This window comes from Agelaius phoeniceus, chromosome 1 (genome assembly GCF_051311805.1).
Source record: "Agelaius phoeniceus isolate bAgePho1 chromosome 1, bAgePho1.hap1, whole genome shotgun sequence".
Classification (NCBI taxonomy): Eukaryota; Metazoa; Chordata; class Aves; order Passeriformes; family Icteridae; genus Agelaius; species Agelaius phoeniceus.
Window position 1 is genome coordinate 88,803,849 of NC_135265.1, and position 20,442 is coordinate 88,824,290.

At 39.2% G+C, this 20,442-nt stretch overlaps 1 protein-coding gene across 1 annotated transcript in view; it reads right to left on the minus strand.

Annotated features, from left to right (window-relative positions):
* The window catches only part of MOCOS (molybdenum cofactor sulfurase), a 208,403-nt gene that overhangs the window by 24,783 nt on the left and 163,178 nt on the right, over window positions 1–20,442 (minus strand). The window contains exons 7-9 of the mRNA XM_054644346.2: window positions 13,545–13,661; window positions 10,466–10,909; window positions 3,446–3,608 (exon numbers count right to left, since the gene is read on the minus strand). Of these exons, the coding sequence (XP_054500321.2) occupies window positions 3,446–3,608; window positions 10,466–10,909; window positions 13,545–13,661 (724 nt within the window). The remainder of the gene's footprint in view (window positions 1–3,445; window positions 3,609–10,465; window positions 10,910–13,544; window positions 13,662–20,442) is intronic.

The window sequence follows — 20,442 nt, forward strand, 5'->3', positions numbered from 1 at the left end:
ACAGCTGGGTTGGTCAGACAGCAAGTTTCTGCCCATCCACAGCTGGGGCTACAGAGACACCCAACATGCAGGGGTTAAAGAACAACACTGAAAGGGTATCTCAGCACACAGAGAATTCAGCAAAAGGTGTTGAAGTAGTTACAGTCACACTAAATCAAGCTGACAAATTTTTCTTGGACAGAGAAGACAGAGAATATTAAGCCACATTGAAATAAAATAGCCATAAACAAATTTTCCACTAATGAAAAGTTCTAGAGGGAGAGGAACACGTGTGCCTGGAGGGGAAGAGAGAACAGACTCATTATGTTTTAAAAGTGGCACAGATAGTGTTCACCATAACCTAACAGTGTAACAGCAAAACGCTCCTAAAAACCGCTGCGTACCCCATCCACGCGGGATCCGCTCACTCGGCTTCAGGCACTTACCAGAGGCCCTATTCCAGCAGCACGCTTGCCTTAGGCTCTCTCTTTTGGAGAGAGGCGCCTCCAGCCAGCAAAGCATGCCCTGGGCGGAGGTGCGAGCCACAGGCTGCGCTCCCAGGGGAAAAGCACGGATAGCAGCGGAGCTGGCAGGGAAAGCACCGCGGGTAGGGCTCCTGGCAGAGGCGAAGCAGCCGCCGGACTGCGCTGTCACCGTCACCTGCGGCGCTGGGCTTGCACAGTCACCAAAGCAAGGGCATGGCAGAAATGGAAAGAACAGAGAAACTCAGCACAGGAACTGTGAGGGCAGGGGGAGGAGAGATGGAGGGAACAAAGCTCAGCTAGGAAAGATGCATGCGGCTGTGGCTGAGTAAAGGTGGTTCAGGTGGATGGCCTTCCACGTGGATGAAGGAGCGGAGCAGGAGGAGACCTGGAGGCGGCTGTCAGTCACCAGGCCAAGAGCTACAGATCTGAAATAGCATTGGCCACCAACACAGGCAGCCAAGGTTCTGAGCTTCACAACAACCAGCCTGGCTCAAGAGAGTTCCACTGCTCCCCATCACAAGGATCACTGCTGAGCTTCAGAACAACCAGCCTGGCTCAAGAGAGTTCCACTGCTCCCCACCACAGGGATCACTGCTGAGCTTCAGAACAACCAGCCTGGCTCAAGAGAGTTCCACTGCTCCCCACCACAAGGATCTCTGCTCACAGGCAGCATTCAGCTTCAGGCCCTATGTTTGCAACCAACTACAGACAGGCTGGAGGTGTGGTGACAAAAGCAGCAGGGATTAGTGTGGGATTTGTGAGGAAAGAGTCAATTTATTAAATTAAATTTGTCTGCCATGAAATTATTTAAGTGGGAGACATAACACTGACCCATGTTTGTGAAGAGATAAAAGATAAAGATTAAAAATTTAACACCAACAAACAAATAATGGATTTAGACTGCAGGTAAGAAGAAAGAAAACATAATAAATATTGGAACAACTTCCTACAGATTTATGTGCTCAGCCTTATCCTGCTGGTTTGTGTGTGCTCCCATCATTGTGCCATCTTAGGAGCAGTAAGCTCTGGAATAGACTCCCCAAGAAAAAGGCTCCCATTATCTCACTGTCAAGAATTTTAAAAAATGCCACAGGTTGTAAGACCATCATGAGACTAAAAACCAGCAGGACTACTAAAAAAGAGGCCCCAGATCACCTCATGGGCTAGGACTTTGGTAGCTAGAGTCATTATACAAAGAATAAAAAGACTCCATTCTTACACACTGGCTGTACCAAAGCAGGCTTGTAAATAAATGGCAATGACATTGCCATTAGAGCACACTGATCAATTACTTTTGGGTAGAAAAATGATCAATGGACTTGGACAATCACTTCTGTGGGGAAATGGTTCTCACTTTCATAGGAAGGAAAGGCAAATGACAGTGAAAATTCCAAAAAAGACACACAGTAAAATGTAGAATTTAAAGGCAAATTTCACCCTGGCACTAACTGTGGCAAGAGATTGTAAATCTCAGTAAATCTCACCCAAAGATCAAATGGGTGCCTTGACTGTCACTTTTGTCTGGGGAAACTTCTTCCTGACTCCCTGAAGTATGACAGGTCTTACTGACAGGTGTTATTGACAGGTGAACATACTAATGGGTAGGCACTTGTCTGAATGAGTGCTAGCAAGGAAAAAAAAAGAACAGGCTCAAAATGGTCAGAAAGGAAGCGAGATGGTAAGGAAATAAATCTCTAGAAATAATTAGTTCTGAAGCACTTGATAATTTAAAAGTTGTGGGAGAAGGCTGTCTGTGCAACTCTACTATAGAAATTTGAGGTGCAAAGTGCTCCATGTAGAATTGAAATGAATTAATGATAGATTTTCAAGGAAATAGTGCAGAGGAAAGAGAGGAAAGCAGCAGTGTATGTGTCAGTGGGCAAGTCTGCAATCCCTAAGAAGAGACTAGCTTGTGTTTGGGATTGGAAACAGAAAATAGCAAATAGATAATTAGTTGAAGTATCAAAATGTACATTTGAGAAACCTATTTCAGACCAAAAGAATCAACAAGTCAGACTTAGTTCTATGGAGGGTGCTCAAACAGTTGGAGATGACAGCAACTCTAATGTATACACAGAAAGGAGACTGGTTACAGATCCACTCATATGGATTTCTAAAAAAGGGTGAAAAATCTGAAGACAGGTTCCCTTGTTTTGCTCTAGCTGCTGAAAATGTGGGCACGTGTATTATTAGTGGTTAAGACATTATGGGCTGAGCAAATGTGGGACCCCAGAGAAAGGATGAACACTATTCAGACACATGCAATCTCAGCATTAGTAATGACTTCTATGGAATTCAAACCTGTTCCAGTGTTCAGTGGCAATGGCACTGTTATGAAAGTAAATAATTTTCACCCCTGAGTAGTAAAGGCCTTTCTGTAACACTTTACATATTTTTTTTCATTTTTTTCCCCTCAGCAGTGAATAAAAAGGATTTTGATAATTCCCAGGAAGCTCAAACATCATAAAATATTTGCCTGCTAGTGCAAGTATTTAATTGAGTTACATAATGTCTGGTCCTTATTTTAATTCATCCTAATTTCCACTGAAGACTTTACCCCTCTAATCACACAGATGGAAGGAGGAAGAGAGATACAAAATGGGAATGTTTTTGTCCAAGGTGTTTAATGTTAAGACTTCTATTCCTTACCTTTGCAGCAATAACAATCCCTTCAGGCTGTGGGACTTCATGCTATGGAGAGACACTAGTCAGTAAATTTCCACTTCTGTCTGTTCCTTTCTCCATCCTGAAGCATTCACTTTATGATTGCACATAGGGAGTCACTGTCTACTCTCTGCCTGTCCAACAATAAGTTAGGAAGCCCCCCAAGGGCTTCATTGCCCACAGCTGGCACAGAACTTGTCCCTAAAGTCACAAGAAAGGATGCACAGCATTCAGTAGTTTGGTGGGAGCATGCAGGTGTCCCTGCCTAGAAATCTGACACCAATAAAGAAGGGAAGGAAAGGATATTGTTTACTAACCTTCTGCCTGAATGACCATAATTTTTTGCTTCAGATCAATTGAGGGGCTCACAAGACACAACCTTGGCTCCTGCTTCTGAGTCATGCAGACTCCATTCTGGTTTACAACCATCCAGTTGCGGTCATACAGCAAACCCTGGTTTCCTACGGGCCATTCTGTAACCTGGGAAAGCATTAGGAGGGGGTACAAGGGTTTAAAAAGGGTTTGCTGCATTAATAGATTCATGCTGAAAAGAGAAGAGAGGGAAAAGAATCTGTTCATCAAAGATAAAGATATCACTGCACAAAGCTGACAAAAAAAGATCAAATTACTGAAAGTTGTTACATATTATCATACAGTTTAACAGAGCTATAAGAATAAACAATCTCTGAAGCACTCTGAAAGATGTCTTCAATTTTATACTCATCCATTTTTAGGACCTATTCCTCCAGAAATTTTCATTTAACTTAAAAAGCACAGAAATTTTATGGGAATTTTATGAATTAAGGCAAAACCAAACAAACAGAAAGCAAGAAAACGGTGAAATTTAAAATTCTGAAAAAACTTGTTTTTCATAAAATGGGACCACTTTATCAATTAATCCATTCGAGAAAATCTCTGCCACTGAAGCTTCTGGTTTTGCTGGGAGAATAATAGTTTCTTTAAATTCCCTTACAACAAAACACATTGTCTTCTTTGCTATCTGTTCTTCCATTATGTCTATAACAGCCTTTACATTCAATAGCCCATACAAGAATATTGTCCTTGCTTTCACATACATTTTTCTGGTGAAAAGAACATCTGTTTCTGATGCTACACAGATGGTAATCTTGAAATCCAAAAAGAGAGCAATTTTAGTAATGCCTTTGGGTGACATTAATATCTGCTTTCTTCTCCAGAATGTTAAAATATTAATACCATTCTTGTAATATAAAGCTGGCCACCAACATATTCTTCAGCTCACATATGCTTTCTAGTCACAGATGAATAGGGAGAAAAGTTTACAGTGGAACTTTGTTGAATTCTTATAGAAAAGCTGAGCACATCTCACATGGATTAGCCAACAAAAGATTTCAGCAAAACCCTATTGAGTAAAAGATATGTCAAGCACAGCCTGATGCTATGAAGAACAGCATGTCTGGAAGCACTAGCTAGATTAATTAAAAATCACATTTTTGTTTATCATGTGATCAACCCAAAACTTGACAGACCCTAAAATATCTCATTCTTATAAACTTTTCCTGTTTTTATAGAAGCCTGCAGCAGCACCGACTGCCTGATTATAGAAAGCTAAGGGCAGGCATGGTAGAACTGAAAACTTAAAGCATCAAAGCTGAAATAAAAACAATTCCACCACAGTGCAACCAACTATACTGAATACAGAAAATAGAAAAATAAAAATTAGGAGCAGAAATATGTTCTATCAACCCCCTTGATTTATAATATTATTTAGCAATTTTTAATGTAACTGGATAAAGTGGATGAAAATTCTGTGATAAATAGAAATTTTAGGTCTGACATGTCATCTGAAATCACATTATCCAAGAACCTCAAACTGTCAGCACCTCAGCTATATGAACCTTTTTCCTTGTCTATTTTAGGAGAGGAATCAGCCCAAGGATTGCCACATCAGCTGAAGAATACACTTTTGTTCTTAGTGGAAATTATTCTTTGGGGAGACCAGCATTTTTGGTTATCCTGTATAATTTGATTACAAAATGCATTTGAAGAGCTGGTGATCATCTGAGAGCTGCAAGAATTTCCTGCTAACAAATCTCCCTTCCAAAAATGAAGATCATTAATTGGTAATACATCCTCCCACGAATCCAACAGATCTCTACAGGATTTGATAGATATTGAAAGCAGAGTAAACTAAAAAAGCAGAAAAATAGAAGACCACAAAGTTTCTCAGTTCCCTCTTGCAACATTCAGTTGTTTTGGTTCCACTTCAGGACAGCAATCTTTTTCAGGAAATAGCTTAAGCATTTGCTTACCCTTCACTGAAGGCAAAAGGCTTTATGAGCAAAATAAATCTTCTCTTTAATCAGATAGTTCTTGCATGCTGACAGGCATTAAAGGGTAATTCCAGCTAACTAGCTAGCAGATATTTGGAAATAATCAACACCTTCCATTCAAGATACCTCTGACAGGTTTGAAAAAATGGCAACTAACACCATGCTTCACTCAAACCACAAATGTGATGCAGCCCATGACTACAGGTCCTCAACCCATTTTTCCCTCTTCCTCTGGGTATTTGCCATTGCAGTGAGAGTCACACACTGTGCCCTGCAGTGAGTCCCAGGCCTGTCATGGATGTTCTCTGTGCACTGTCAGGTGCCCAACTCCCTGTCCACTTTTCAGCTCACTGTATTGCACTGTATTGCTAGGAGCCTGGTAAAGGGAGTTGCAACAACAAAATAACTGTGGCAGCCTTGGATGGAGAGTCACAGATGGCTGTGAACAGCCAGAGCTGGTTTGCTGCTAATACTGACACTGGAGATGACCAAGGAAGAACACATTCATTTCTCCTCTCAGCACCTAGGCTGTGCAGAGCTTATCCTGCCCTTATTTCAAAGGGGCTGAAGGGATTGTTAAATAAAGTAAAATGGAGCCAGTTAGCATATATGGCAGTGAGCAATAGTGCATTGTATAGCCTGTAATGGGATTCCCTGAAGTTGCCTGGCCATTTCTGGCTACTGGGACAAATTGCAAGCAGGAGGACAGAAGGAAAGCAGGAAGTGCATGGTTTTAGATAGATAGCTGATAGATACCAGCATAAACCTTCATTCCAAGCATGGGAGGTGATGACACATACTAGGATCATTCAATTTATGGTCTCCTCTACCTGTCATGAGGATCATTGCATATACAGCCAGTACTTGGTATTGTCCCATCTGCTTTAGTCCATCTTCTCCTATCACAAAATGAAAATATCCACTCCAAAAACATGTGGGGTTGTTTGGTTTTTTCTTTATTTCAGATTTTTCTGTAAAATATTTTGTGCTGCATTTCTCCCATAGTTCACAGTAATGCCATCATGAAGGCCAACACAGTTTTTGAACACATTAAAGGAATCACTGAAAAGGCTTTAAATTATCTAAGTTTAAAAATTTTAGTGGTCTTACATATAATTTATCCAGTGATCACTAGGAATTTGCATTGTATTTTGAATTAAAAGCTAGTTTGTCTTCTCTGTTGAGATGCAATTTTTTATACTCTGAAATCTACTGTAAGAATAATAAAGTTATTAATTAGTTATTAGTTTAAATTCCTAACCTCTTTCACTGGGCACATTGCATTATGTAATTATGCAAAAGTCATCGACATGAGAGATGTTCCTGTTTAAAAATGCATGTTTAAAACATATTTTTATGCTGGAAAAAATAAAGTGGTCTGGGATGGAGGTTACTCCTTTGCTTTTCTCCATTTAATAAAATAATTGTAGGAAAAGAACACATATTTGAGAAGCTGAGCTAGAAAACTCTGCCCTCTGCTTCCTGCACCATGTGTACAAAATCCATGGGACAACAGTGGCCAGGAACACTCCACACAGTTCTGCAGAAATGACCTGACCTGCAGCAAGCTAACAATCTTCATGCCAAGTTTCATCCTCCCAGCTGCCAAAGCACTCTGCACTCTCATTTTCGCTGGAGGTCAAGAACCTCTCATACTAAACCACTTAGAATAGAACAGAAAAATCAGAGTTTGGGAGAGGAGGAGATTATGTGACTCTTAAGAGGAGATCAAACAGCTGTGAGTTCACACTCACATCCTCCTCAAGTTTGTCCTCCTGCCACTAATCATCTATCCTGCAACCAGCAACTCTGTGGGCAGATTTCAGTGGCAGATGGGCTGAGTCCTGCTCACAGTTATCTGGAATTTTCCACTGCACACATTATTTTAGGAAAACTCAAGTGATCATGTAGTTACAATAAAACCTAGTTACAGCACATGCTAAAGGTCTGACCTCCCATACCAGCAGGAGGCCTCCACTTGAACCTACAAATCCATGAGCTTCTGATCTCAAGTATCAACGTATTGGAAGGTGAATGAATTTACTACAGCTCGGCATTTGAACCACTTCTACCTTTTCACATCAGCTGAGTTACCCTATAACTGATAAATAAGGAGATCAAATTTTTAATTGGGAAAATACTGTTTTACATTTCCAGCAACTACAAAGCATTTAAAGCTATTTTAGATGATTTTCAATTCTTGGATTCCAATCAAAGACTAAAGCTACATGATTACTTTAGAACTACTTTAGAAGTTTATGCATTTCCTGAAGTAAGGAGATAATAAAATGTTAAGTGAGAAGTCTATGAAAAAAACACACTAAACAAATGGCAAAAGAATAGTTTTGGCTATGATTCAGTCTTTTCAAGATAAAGCCTAGAGATTCTGGCATAATCAATATTTTAGAAAGCAAAATGATTTCCAGGATTTGATTCCATTTAATTGTGGTAAGGTTTCTTCTCTAGCATGTCTTGCTTCACACTCCAGTGCATGTGACATACATTGTTTTCCTGTTTCAATGTGATACAGGCTGAAGCTGCAGTAATGACATATAAAAACATATATACAGATACATATTGGAAGTTTCTGCACTCTGCAGGGTCTGGGTCCTGGCAGTCATGGCTTTCCTATTCTACTCTTTCTCACTGGGAAGAGAGTAAGACACTTGGTGATTTAGAATGGGATTAATTGAGTTTTAAAGTTCATTTTACAAATGGTGGTCTGTAAGATGGTATTTTATCTCTTCTATAGGCAGACAGTGAGACTGGCAGATCTTTCACAGGCTGGTTATAAATGTATGACAGGTCTAGAAGTGCCAGTCAGACTTTTAGGAAGAAAAAACATGAAGAACATCTGGTGGACAGGAAAAGTCGCAAAACCAAACATATTTTTTGCAGGGATTTACTTCAATATAAAAACCCCATCAAAATACTCTTTTGACTTCAACTCCTGGCCTGCTCTCCCAATGCAGTGAAAGCCCTTTCCCAGTGGATAACAACAATTTCCCAGTTGTTAGGTCAACTTCTGTTGTTCTTTTGCATGCACTCATGTACCTTCCATAAGCCACATGGAAACCATATGGAAATGCATAAAAATTACTGTTTAAGTAGAGGAGAAGAAGAGCTAAATGCTCTTTATAGTCAAATTCCAGTCCCTTCCAGTACCATACACAAAATCCAGTATTTATTTAATTTTCTGTTACTCTTTGGCAATACAGGCTCTGACAGTGCTTAGATTACAGACCTTTATTGTATGTAGCTGAGGCTTTGTCATAAAAAAATCAAAACAGACTTCAAAAATTACTCTAGACATGCAAAATTAAACCTCATAATGTAGTTGCAGATTTTATATCTGTTTTTAAATTATTCAGATCAGCTAGTGTTAGCTGCATAATCCAAGTTGCCTTGGATTCCTCTTGCAGTCAATGAAAAGAAACAGAAATATTGAGGAAAATTTATTTCTCCTACTGCAGATGCCTATTTTATGCTAAAATGAATAAGCAGGTATCCATCTTTCACTGCTTACAGAATAGTGTTGAGCTGTAGAGGTGGAAGCTGAGGTAAGAAAAGTCCTGTTTTCACTCTGGGGCCCATTAACACATGCCTGGCACAAGCACTATGCATGAGGCATGGGGATTTCCCCCCTCCATATAGAACTGCAGTCCTGTCTGCTGGGGAGTACCAGGTTTGTGCGAATTTATCACCTAAAGCTGTTTCCCCTCACAGAGCTTGAAGAGGAGAAATCTGGCTCAGCTTGTGGGGAAACATAAGCTTTCTTTCATGCTGAGGTATGTCTTACCTGCTCCTGGGCACAATCACTTCAAAGCCTTCCTAGTGCTGAATGTTGTGGCATGTATCTCACAACACCAGCCTGCATGTCAAAAACAGAACTTAACCCCAAAGGTGCATGAGTACTGCCAACATATTTCAGCAGCTTCCATACTGGGCTTCTCTAATACAGCTATGAAAACTGCAACACTTCAACAAAGGCTAAAAAATTTTCACAGGAAATGGGCAATTAATTTGATTTTCTAAACAGTTTGATCTAGTGGGAGGTTAATAAGGGGTGGAAATTGTTTGTTCAGGTCTCATTTGATGCTCAGGATTGTGTCTCTGAATTAAAGACATCATAAGCCAATCCAAATTTAAAAATACAGACGTTTTGTTGATCATTTAATAGTGTTTAATTGCCCAACCACTCTGCACTGAGAAAGAAAAAAACCAAAACATTATCAAATCAGCTGAGAAGCCCTATTTGAAATTCAGGAGATTCGTCACTGGATTTGACCCCAATTTTCTCTCAGATGTGAGACACTGACCTACACCAGTAAGTTTTCGTAAGGAAAGTTATATCATTATTGATATTCATTAAATCACTTCCCAGTATGGTACTAAGCAGAGTGACATCCTAGGTCATGTGTGGGCCATACACCTATTTCATCATGCATTACTAAAAAAAAAAAAAAAGTCACAGCTAAGGTGATGATATTATTAACTTGGTAAAAAAGCAATTAAAATCTTCAAAGAGTGAACTTTCAAATAGCACAGCAACACTTAAATGTCATATTTCTGTGGCAAATGTATTTTTAATGATAACATTTCTTTGTAATGTAAATCAGCCGCCTCTCAATTATAACATGTTAATCAAGTTACTTCTCAATTGCTGCCTACCCTTCAATGCCTACGAGTCCATCACATGTCATTCTGTAAAAGCATACTAATTATTTGATTATATTTTAGTCAAGTTTTGCAAATCCAACTATTTTCTTCAAGACAGCACATTACGTGCAGATTTGCCAGTTGTGGGGGAGGGGAGAGCAGAAGACACATTTACCCCTCCCCTGTAACTTCAGCCTAATTCAAAATCCTTCAAGGTAGCCTAACATGTGGGACTTGATCCCAGAACCTGGAAAAAAGGAAACATGGGTACCCACACCCTGCTTCCTGGTATGTCATACACACAGGTCTGATGAAAAACACAAGGCTGAGCTGCACAAGTAGTTCCGAATGGCTCAAAGCACATACCTCAAATGCAGAGCAGGATTTGATTGGGTAGAGGTAAATTTTGGCAACAGTGATGGGCTTGCCACCTTTTCTATACGTTGGCACTGCAGTCTCAGAAACAGCTGCCCTCATGCTTTCTGCCTCAGGTTCTGGTGGCTGCCAGCTGCCAGTTGTCTCTGCCTCAGATGGAATATTCCCGAGTTCTCTGTCAGAGATTTGCAGTATTGGAGACAATTCATCTGCCTTGTTAAATGAAAGGTGGTCATCTGGAACAGACTCTGTCGGCAGCTTTGTAACAGACTGGAGAGGAATCTCAGCATCCGAGTTGGAGAGTCTGGTGGCTATGATGAAATTCAAAAAAGTCTGTGCATCTTCAAAAGAAGACATGTAGCCAAAGGATATTCTCACAGAACCAGTGGGACGTCCATCAAGTAAGTCTATGTTATCTCCACAGACATGGCCAGCCTAGTTTGAAATACGAAGAAAACCAGAGAGCTGTCATGAGACTTTGCTTTATTTTTCTCTAATTTTACCTAGTTATTAATGAGTCTCTTAATTCTAACCTGAAAAACTGCTGTAAAAAATAGATGGTTAACTCATCAATACAAAGAGAAAATACCCTCAATCATCTTATGATTTACTTAGACTATGAAGATAATTTTGAGCTGCTTGTCCTATTCTATTCTAGGGGAAGAGATACTTCCCAAAAACATATAAAGAATCACTTAAAGGTTGTATGTCCCATGATGGTCTGCTCAGACAATCTCCAGGGATATTCCAGTCTCACCTGCATAGTTCACTGGGATTCAAACTGTGATGTTACGTTCAGATAAGAAAACAAACCATGAGATGGCTGATTTTTGGGGGAAGTTTTCTCAACATTCACTAGTCAGAAAAGCACTATTTTATACCACCAGTGGCTTTATCATGGCTTGTGTTTAACAGTCCAAACAGCAGAGAACTAACTCATTTGGGATAGCAGCAAAGCAGAGACTTGAATCTAGAGCTCAGACATCCTAAGTTACATAGGAATATCCAACAAATCTGTCTTGCTGATCCATCAACACATTGCTTTTAGGGTAAAGGGAACTAGGCTTCCCTCCAACACTTCCTCCTTTGTAGAGCACAAGTTTCCACTTGAAAAAATTTTGTTGAAAAATTTTTTGAATGCCCTATAGTGACCTCCATGTAGATACTCATCTGACAAGTCTCTCAGACAAGGCTCTATGGAAAACTCTCCCTTAAGAGAAAAAGTTTCTCATTCTTTAAGTGAGTCATTGAGTACTGCAAGCTAGAGTTCCCCCTTTGTTCATCCACTTAATAGTAGCTCACCAATGGACTTAAGATTTAGTCCAAACTCAGCATCTATTTCCTAAGTGCAGCAGCTGTTGGGTATTTTTTCTCAGAATTTAATTTATTTACACATTTCTGTCACATTAAAAATGGACACATGAATAGTTTATTTACATGAGGTCTTTTTTTTTTAAGCAAGAAATGTCACAGGACAGTGAACACAGATGCCATTTATGCAAGGAGAAATAAAAACCCCACATCTATGTCAAAGCATGCAACACAGTAGCAAATATTTTAATGCAGTGTCAAGTAGTTTTCATCCTTGACAACAGAGCAGAAGCAATATTTTCAAAATTAGGTTGCATGCATTAATATACCCTTCTGTAACCCTTCTGCCAAGTATTGCTTGATTGACTGAGGAGAGAGGTTCCTACTGTGCAAATAAGTAAGCGAGTTCCTACATAACACTCTAAGAAAACTAACCACACTTCTCCAGGGACACTTGAAGACAGAAAGTCCTCCCTCACAGGCATTTTATCATGTACAACTTCATCAGGGAAGGAAGAATACAGCCAGCACCCTGGAAAAAGATGAAACTGAAGTATATGTGCAAATAATGCGATAAAAAATGCCTCCCTCTACACAGTAATGTTGTCAATAACTCATCCTGATCCTTCTCAAAGCATTGATGGGCGTGGAATGTCCCCAGATAATGACTGTGTAACTGTACCACCTCATTATACAACCTTTGGCGATTAAGTGTCTCTCCACAAATTTAACTTTGGCCTATCCCCATTTAAATGGCACAGACCTAAAAGAAGTCACTCACTCCTTTAGCAAAATCCTCCTTGTATAAGGAGATCCAGGAGCATTGCAGCTGGTTATTTGGCCTTTTTCACTTCAGCAAAAGGGTAGACTGTTTTTGTTTTCTCAGAGGAGAGAGCTTCCATGGCAAGTCAAAGCAGCATTTTCCCAAGGAAGTTATTAAAGAACTGCAGAAGCCTTTAAGAACTGGTGCTATCAGGCCTGCATGTAAATGTGCTTGCAAAATTACCTATATGTCTCTGGGAGCTATAATATCATTATAGCCATTAGATTTTTTTTTACCTTTGAAAGAACACCATTAATAAAGTTTTTGATTGTTCTGAATTAATTTACTGTAATTTCAAACTCTGACAAATATGCAGACAGGAAGCCTCCTCCACTTCAGTGTAATACATCCTGCTATACATCTTTTAATGACAGCTTATGGAAAACATTAGTAATCTTGAAAACAATCTTTACATTCATATTCTAAAAATCTAACACACCAGTAATCTAAGTAGATTTCATCTAAATTTGCTTCATTCTCTGAGATTCACTGCATATTTGCCTTTACTGTTTCCTGTCCAATTTGCATATGTATTTTAAATTGTAACACCCAACAGCAACAGGTTTACAATTCTTGAGCATTAGTATGTACAATAATTAATTAGGATACTTAAAGAAAAACATGAGGGGAATTGTCCAGGAAATTCTATTCTGCTGGAAGTCTTGATATGCAATTCCAAAACCAAACAATGGGTTTTCTATTCTCTGATGAAATAATAACAAGCAACACATACTTCTCTGCATCCATCAAATGATTTTGTTTCAATACCTCATTTCAATGAGCCGAGTTTCAATCATTAGTTCCTTAACAAGGTAAAGCAGTTAAATGCTTAAAAAAAACAAGTCAAATTTAACTTCATTTAAAGTCACAGAGACTCAAAACCATGGGATGTGATGCACTTTAGGTCTTAACTTCTAACCACATTCAGAGACTAACCTGCAGGTTCCTTTGGATGTCCTCATTGCTTATGTCCAGATGCATCTGGCAGGCTCCAGTGTTACAGAAGCAGCCTGTGCGAACGTGTATGTTGTGGAGACTCGCCATGCTGTCCACCTTCCCAATCCAGCAGAAGACACAGGAGAAGAATGAAAAATAGACATTTTAAAGTTGTGGTCAACAAGATACAGTGTTTTAAAGGTAGAAATCCATGGAAGTAAATTATTTGTCTAAACAATTAACAACTTACTGAAGCTTTTACTATTCCCATACGGATTTTGCATTTTTCAACTTTGTTACTTCAGCCAGAAGAAAGCAGTGGTAGGAGCAGAGATGTTTACCTTAGCATTGAGCAACTACTCCACAAAAAACACACACAACCAGGTCCTGAGCCTATGAATGCCTGTACATCTGCTGAATTTTAAAGCTGTGAACAGGTTTATTCACATCAGTGCTGCTAATTACAGACCTGCAGCCAGGTGTTACTTGGTGTGTTGTCAGAGCCACCACCTGCAATTGCCTCTGAAGAGACTGAAGAGAAGCCTGGGGCACCTTTTCAGGTAGCTAAAGAAAACCTTGTGCTCCAAGGATCTGAAACTGCAAGTCCTCATTACAGAAACTGATGGGATCTATGGGATTTTGGCACACAACTGCTGGAACGATCATCCCCTCAGTAAGCAGTAACGTTTGCCAGGACAGGGAATGAACTGGAATGTCTCATTGAATTTTGTACATACAACCCCCAATCTACCAAGTCCCTGGTGCATTTCTTCCTCATGCTGTTTGGTATTACACCATTTCTTTATCATCCACTGAATAATGAATGGGCAGAAATACAATACTTGATGACAAACTGGCATGAATAAATTATGAGAAGGAATGAAAACAATGTGCAAAGACAACAGAAGAACGTGCCCATGTGTGCCTCAGAAGGAGACATATATATGCATGCACTGGGAGGACAGCACTGCAAGGGATACAGATTGTCAGGGTTTCAGAGCACACCTAAGAAACACTACAGGGATCCTCTTAGCACAGCTAAGAAACCATGGAACCTCACTGCAGGAACCTGGAAATGCTTTATATTGATCCTAAAAAGCAAGAGCAGCAGCTGATAAGATTAGCTGAGCTACCACCAGCTATTTCTTTGATGAAAAATGATGAGCATTCCTGGTCAGGACTGCAAGAAAGGACAGCAAATAAATGAATGAAATCTGACCCCCACCTCTACCACAGACTCCCCAAACAACCTTGCACAACTTGCATTAACCCCTTTTGCTCCTTTTATTCAAAAGGAGAGCTGAGATCTTGCCAATGACCATGCTGCAGACTCAGGGGACTCCGCCGCACCAGGGACAGAATCCTCCATGCAGGAAGCTCGGGCTCAGCTGGATGCACAGCAACAGCTCAGCCTGAAGGGGCAGGACAGGGAGTGTCAACCAACTTACGCTAACCACTTCCCTAACTGTGAGCTCATGCTTCGTCTGAGGTAACAGTATAAATCTTCAACCCAGCTTTTGTAGCTGGCTAAATCTCTACTGGCTGTTATTACTTTTAGCATAAATTCCCTCTGTACAGATCAATGGCCCAGTACATATACCAAACACTTTCTGGTATAATTCAGTCTATTTTCTGTCTTGATATGTCAATCTTCTATCTTCTGATATCTCTGAGTTTAACTGTGTGCACCAAGCACTTTTAAAGTCATTCTTCAGTGTCTAGAAAACCCAAGCCTTCTGTTAGAACTTACTCCATGCTAAAATAACTCAACCTAAATAGTATTTAGCTCTGCTAAAAGCAGTTAAGAGTTATTGGTTTGTTTTTTTTTTCATATGTGGGACCTAAGGGTCTCTGCACAAAGATGTGCTGTATACAAAAAAAATTCTACATTGCTATAGCGTACAAGTTCTCAAGTTCACATTTCAATGATTTATGTGCCACTAGTTCACTTCAAAATTGTTTGATTCTCCAAAACAGACATAATCAAAATAACTCCATATATACAGACCTGGAAAGCAGAGAATACAATCAGCCCCAAGATCGCTATTGATGATTAATGCCTTGGAGAATATCTTGTGTTTAAAGCATTTTTCTTAAATTGAAGTTTTAGTAAGAGGCATCTGTTGAGAGAGACTGTTGTGGTGTCGCTAGCTTTGTTTTGTCAGAAGACTTCAATATGGGAACAGTGACATTTTCTTGATGTCTTTTTTAATTTAGATGAGAAAAGTTGTCATTCTGCCATAGCATGGTTTGTCATGGTGCTAGTGACTTGTGGGCGGATCTGTCGTTCTGTTAATCATGACAAGCAAGGCAAAAATCATGACATACTTCACTGCTGAAATCGTACAGTGTTTGGGCTTATTTACTCAGTATACAAAAACCTTTAAAATATAGAATCTTTTTACTATTCATACTTTTTAAAAGGAATGTTCCTGGGGCAGCCTTGTCGATCAAAATGTATGTAGTGTAATACAGTTTCCATGACACATCTTCAAGAAATTCCAAACAGGATTTTTAATTTTTTTTTTAAATTTTGTCAAATAAATTATTACTGTTCTTTAATGAACAGTAATTTCACTCTAGCCATGCAATCCAATCCTTACCTACAGTAATACTTTAGTTGTAGTATTTATCAATCTGTACACTGGACCAGGATTACTGAGACATAAAAACATGTTCATTAGAGGAATATGGGAATTGTCATTCAGGAGAAAAAAGGTAAGTTATGAATAGATTTAGTATTAACTGAAGTTCATGATCCCCAATGTGATAATGTGCACAGACCTTGGGAATGTGCTGCACACTTTTCACTGGAAACAATGGCACCATATAAAGAACCAGTAAAGTCAGTACTGCAAAAATATCTGTCCCTTGAATAGATGCTTGGTTTTCCCTTGGACATATGTTTTGATTTCTTCTCATTTATTTTCACCCTTGAAATACACTACTTGGAGAGTTAATTTAATCTCTCTCTGCAGTGCTATCACATAGCAAAACAAATGGAACATAAAACATCTGTTACAGTTATTTTGATAAAGAAAAGCTTCCTTAAATAAAACAAATCTTTAAAATTGTCATAAGGAGCAATAATGGATATTGAACTCAGGGTTATGAAATACAGAATGTCACTTGCAGCTCTGTCTGTAACAGCAGAGGGTGATTTTTGGGAGCCAGGAATGAATTCATCAATGTAGGCACAGAAGCATGAATGGTACTAATGGTAAGTACACAGCTTCATGTACTTGGATTGTCAGTTTTGGTGATTCCCTGGATCTGATACTTGGAATTACTGTGCTTTGGTTTTTAAGAGAATTAAAGACTACAATTAAACTGCAAAACAAATGCAGAAATCTTGCAGCATTTTACTGATTTCAGTCAGTGAGGACATGGTAATCAAGCCATCAAGCTATCTTGGAGTCCCTTCTGTCTCTCAGAGCCCCTTGGCATTCATTACTTTTTTTGAAGCTCTTTACTGTGGGCTTGGCCCTGTAGACTGCTTCACACCCCAACACTTCTGATGTCACATTGTCTTGATTTTTGACAAGCAAAATGTGATTTTCACGCTTCCAAGTAATGGTCTTTAAATTTAACAAAGATACGTAAAGGAACTTTGCCTAAATCAATTTTTTAAAACAGTTAATTTTTTTCCATAAATGAGCTTTTCTTTAGTGTTCCCAGATAGATAAAATGCTCACCTTTAGAGTTTTTTTCAAAGTGCTCTATCTGATAAATACATTTTTTTTTTTTAATATAAAAACTATTGAGGTGGAGAGCTTTCTGTTTAATGCATTACCCTACACTAGTCCCCTCTTGGAAATCTGGTATTTCAGTTGATACTCATCAGCTGGAAAGCTCTGAGAAGAAATGAGATTCTGGTCTGTTCTGCTTTCCCATTCCCTGTCACAATGCACTGGTGACTTCTCTGTGTTTGCTAAATGACTGACTTCTGCCAGCAATTCACTTCAGGGCTTCTGGGGCACTCAGTGAAAGCTGTAAGTTTTTCTCTTGCTTCAGGTTTCATTGCAATAAGTCTGAGAATGATACTTGCTGTAGGTATGTAAATGCTAAATGAGAGTAAAGATTTGCAAATAGCACATAATTTTGCATTATTCCTAATCAACTAAGTCTAAGACTTTCACCAAGAATGATGAATGCTTTAGAAACCTCTGCTGAAGTCATTCCCATAGGATGCAATTCTGTAGCTCTTATTCAAGCAAGTACTTATTTGTGTAAGTTATCACAAGAATTATTCACATGAATAAAGGAACTTTTTATAACACATCATGAAGTGTTCTGAAAAAAATAAAAATCATATAATTCAATACTGGCAAGTACTGTCCTTCAGGAATTGGGATTAGGACTTCTCATTCTGCTTTCTACAATGCCAATGCCCAAGTACCAGAGCAGTTTGTCTGTCTGATAGATTTGCTCATTACAAGAATTTCATTGCATACCACTGATGGCTGGTTATAAAACAGGCTTCAAGATGCTGTTCTCCACATCCACTGGTAAATTAATTCACTGATTCATGGCATGGAATTGGAGAGAAAGTAAGCTAGCTCTTTCTGTCATCCAGCATTTGACTGTGAAACGCTGTTGCTGATGCAAATGCATACTTAATCTTGTTAAATACAATTTAATAAGAAGTAGGTCAGAAGGAAAAAAAAAATCAGCACTTGTTTCCAAACCATTTAGTGGGGGGGTAGGGAGGAATTTTACTTGAGTTACAGTATCATTAACTGTTTTAACTGCATAGTTTTCTACAACAAAGGCATTTTTTTTCCATCTCAGAGAAATAATTTCTATGTGGGCAGATTCTCTCAGTATTGAGTAATCTGATCTTCTCCTTTTTGCCTCTCTAGTTGTTGATAGTGGTTTAAATTAACCAAAGAGAGGAAATATATCTCTTCTTAGTTTTCATCCATTCATCACTTTGACCAAAATCCCTTTGGTGGAAGGCAGTGAAGTATTAGACAGAGATATTAAAATGTATTAATATTGTAAAGTTCAGTGTCCTGAATATACTTGTTCAGTATAAATGCTGTCTTATCAGGAACTTTACAGCTGATGTGATAATTTTCTCAGCTAGTTTTAAAGACAGTCAAATAGCAGGTAAGCTTGCATGAGAGAGAAGCAAGCTGGAAATATTGACATAATTCAAAATATGTGGTTTGTCACTCTGCAGGAATTCTCACTTAGGAGATGGCATACACATAGTGAACTGCAGGTTCTTCATGCATAAAGGAGTAACAATAATTTTACATTTCTGACAACCAGAAGCTAGAAGATTTCTTGGGGATAGGGTGGCTATAAAAACGAAATGAAACAATGAAACACAGTCTTGCTAATGGATGACCTAACATTTTTTTCAACTGTTTTTTTTCTTTCCTGCTGAATATGCAAGTGAATTTGAATCCAGCTATTTGAAACGGAACAGACTGATGAGTAAACCAGACATCTTGGTTTTCTTTTTTTGATTTGGTGCCTTAATGACCATAGCTCTCCAACCAATGACATCTTATCTTCTGGCTTTTTTGGGTTTTTTTCCCCTCCAGTTCAAACTGCATTCATTGACAATAAAAACCTGGTGCACTAAAATGATATCAGGGAAAGGATAGATTTCAGGAAGAAAGCAAAGCAAAGGAACTCAAGCCCTCAGTGGCTTCATAACTGACTTCAACAAAGCATCCTCTTGTGAATCATAGAAAAACGTCTGTATCTCTCCATCCCATTGAGCATCCCCAGGTATTTTGTAGGCTAAAGGCTTTCAGTCAAATTGCTGCTAGTCAGAAATGTTGAAGCTAGAGGAAAACTACCAGAAGACTAAGCTATAACTAATATCAAGAGGGATAAAGGGGAACGTAGCAGACATATACAACCGGAAACAATGCCTGGGAATAAAAATGTGCAGTGCATGCTACTGAAAGTCCAGTGACATAGGTTTAATTCATGTCACAGTCAAAATCTTCTCCACCATTTCCTATTTATTTTAAGGCTCTTAAATCCTCTTCTGTCTGTATTTAACCCCTGAAAACAGGGATAATAGAACATAGGGAGGTTGTGGGGTAAAATTCCCATATTACTTTAGTTACGGTCACAGGATCCTATACAGTGGTGTGGTGGGGAAGAGGGATGTGGGGGCAGGAAGATGCAAACAAGGAAGCAGAGTAACAGAGAAGGTGGGGCCAGTCTCTTTTTGTCTTGAAAGGCTTCAGACGGTGGACTGAAACTAGACACTGCATGCATTCAAAAGCAGCTGATCTGCTTTTACCAAGATCAACGACAAGGGAATCCAGTCTAAGCTCTCAAAAGTGCAGTTCTTTTCTTGGTACCATGTGGGTTTTTTCCACATTTCTCCCATGTGACAAGGTCTGTAGTTTAGAGTCGCAGTTTGGCCCTGTTACCAAACAGAAAATGTTTAGCCTCCCTCATTCATCTTGGATTCTTTCATCTGAACAACTATGAGCATCTTTCTTTTATCTCTTTTTGTTTCCTTAGCAACGTGCAAGGACACTCCAGAGAAACAGTGTCAGACAACACCTTCAGTCTAGTCTTTCATGAGGCTTTCTAACCTTGATCAGCTCTGATGTGCAGTTTAATAGTAGGCAATTTCAGGCACACTAACTCACGTGTTGCTGTCCCCCTGCAATGAGATAAAACAGAAAGAACTCAGCCTGTACTCTGCCACTACTACCTCAGCAGGAAGAGAGCTTCATTACCTACTAACCAGGTTTGCATTTCTCACATTGAGCCTCTGAAGTACAGCACCTCCTTTTGTTCAGTCAGTGATCAACTATTATGATTATGTTCAGATCTAGATCAATGCAGCTGCCTCCTATATTGTGAGCTCCTTTTTGCAAGGGTTGTCTTTGAGCACCCAGTGCCATGTCACAAAAGC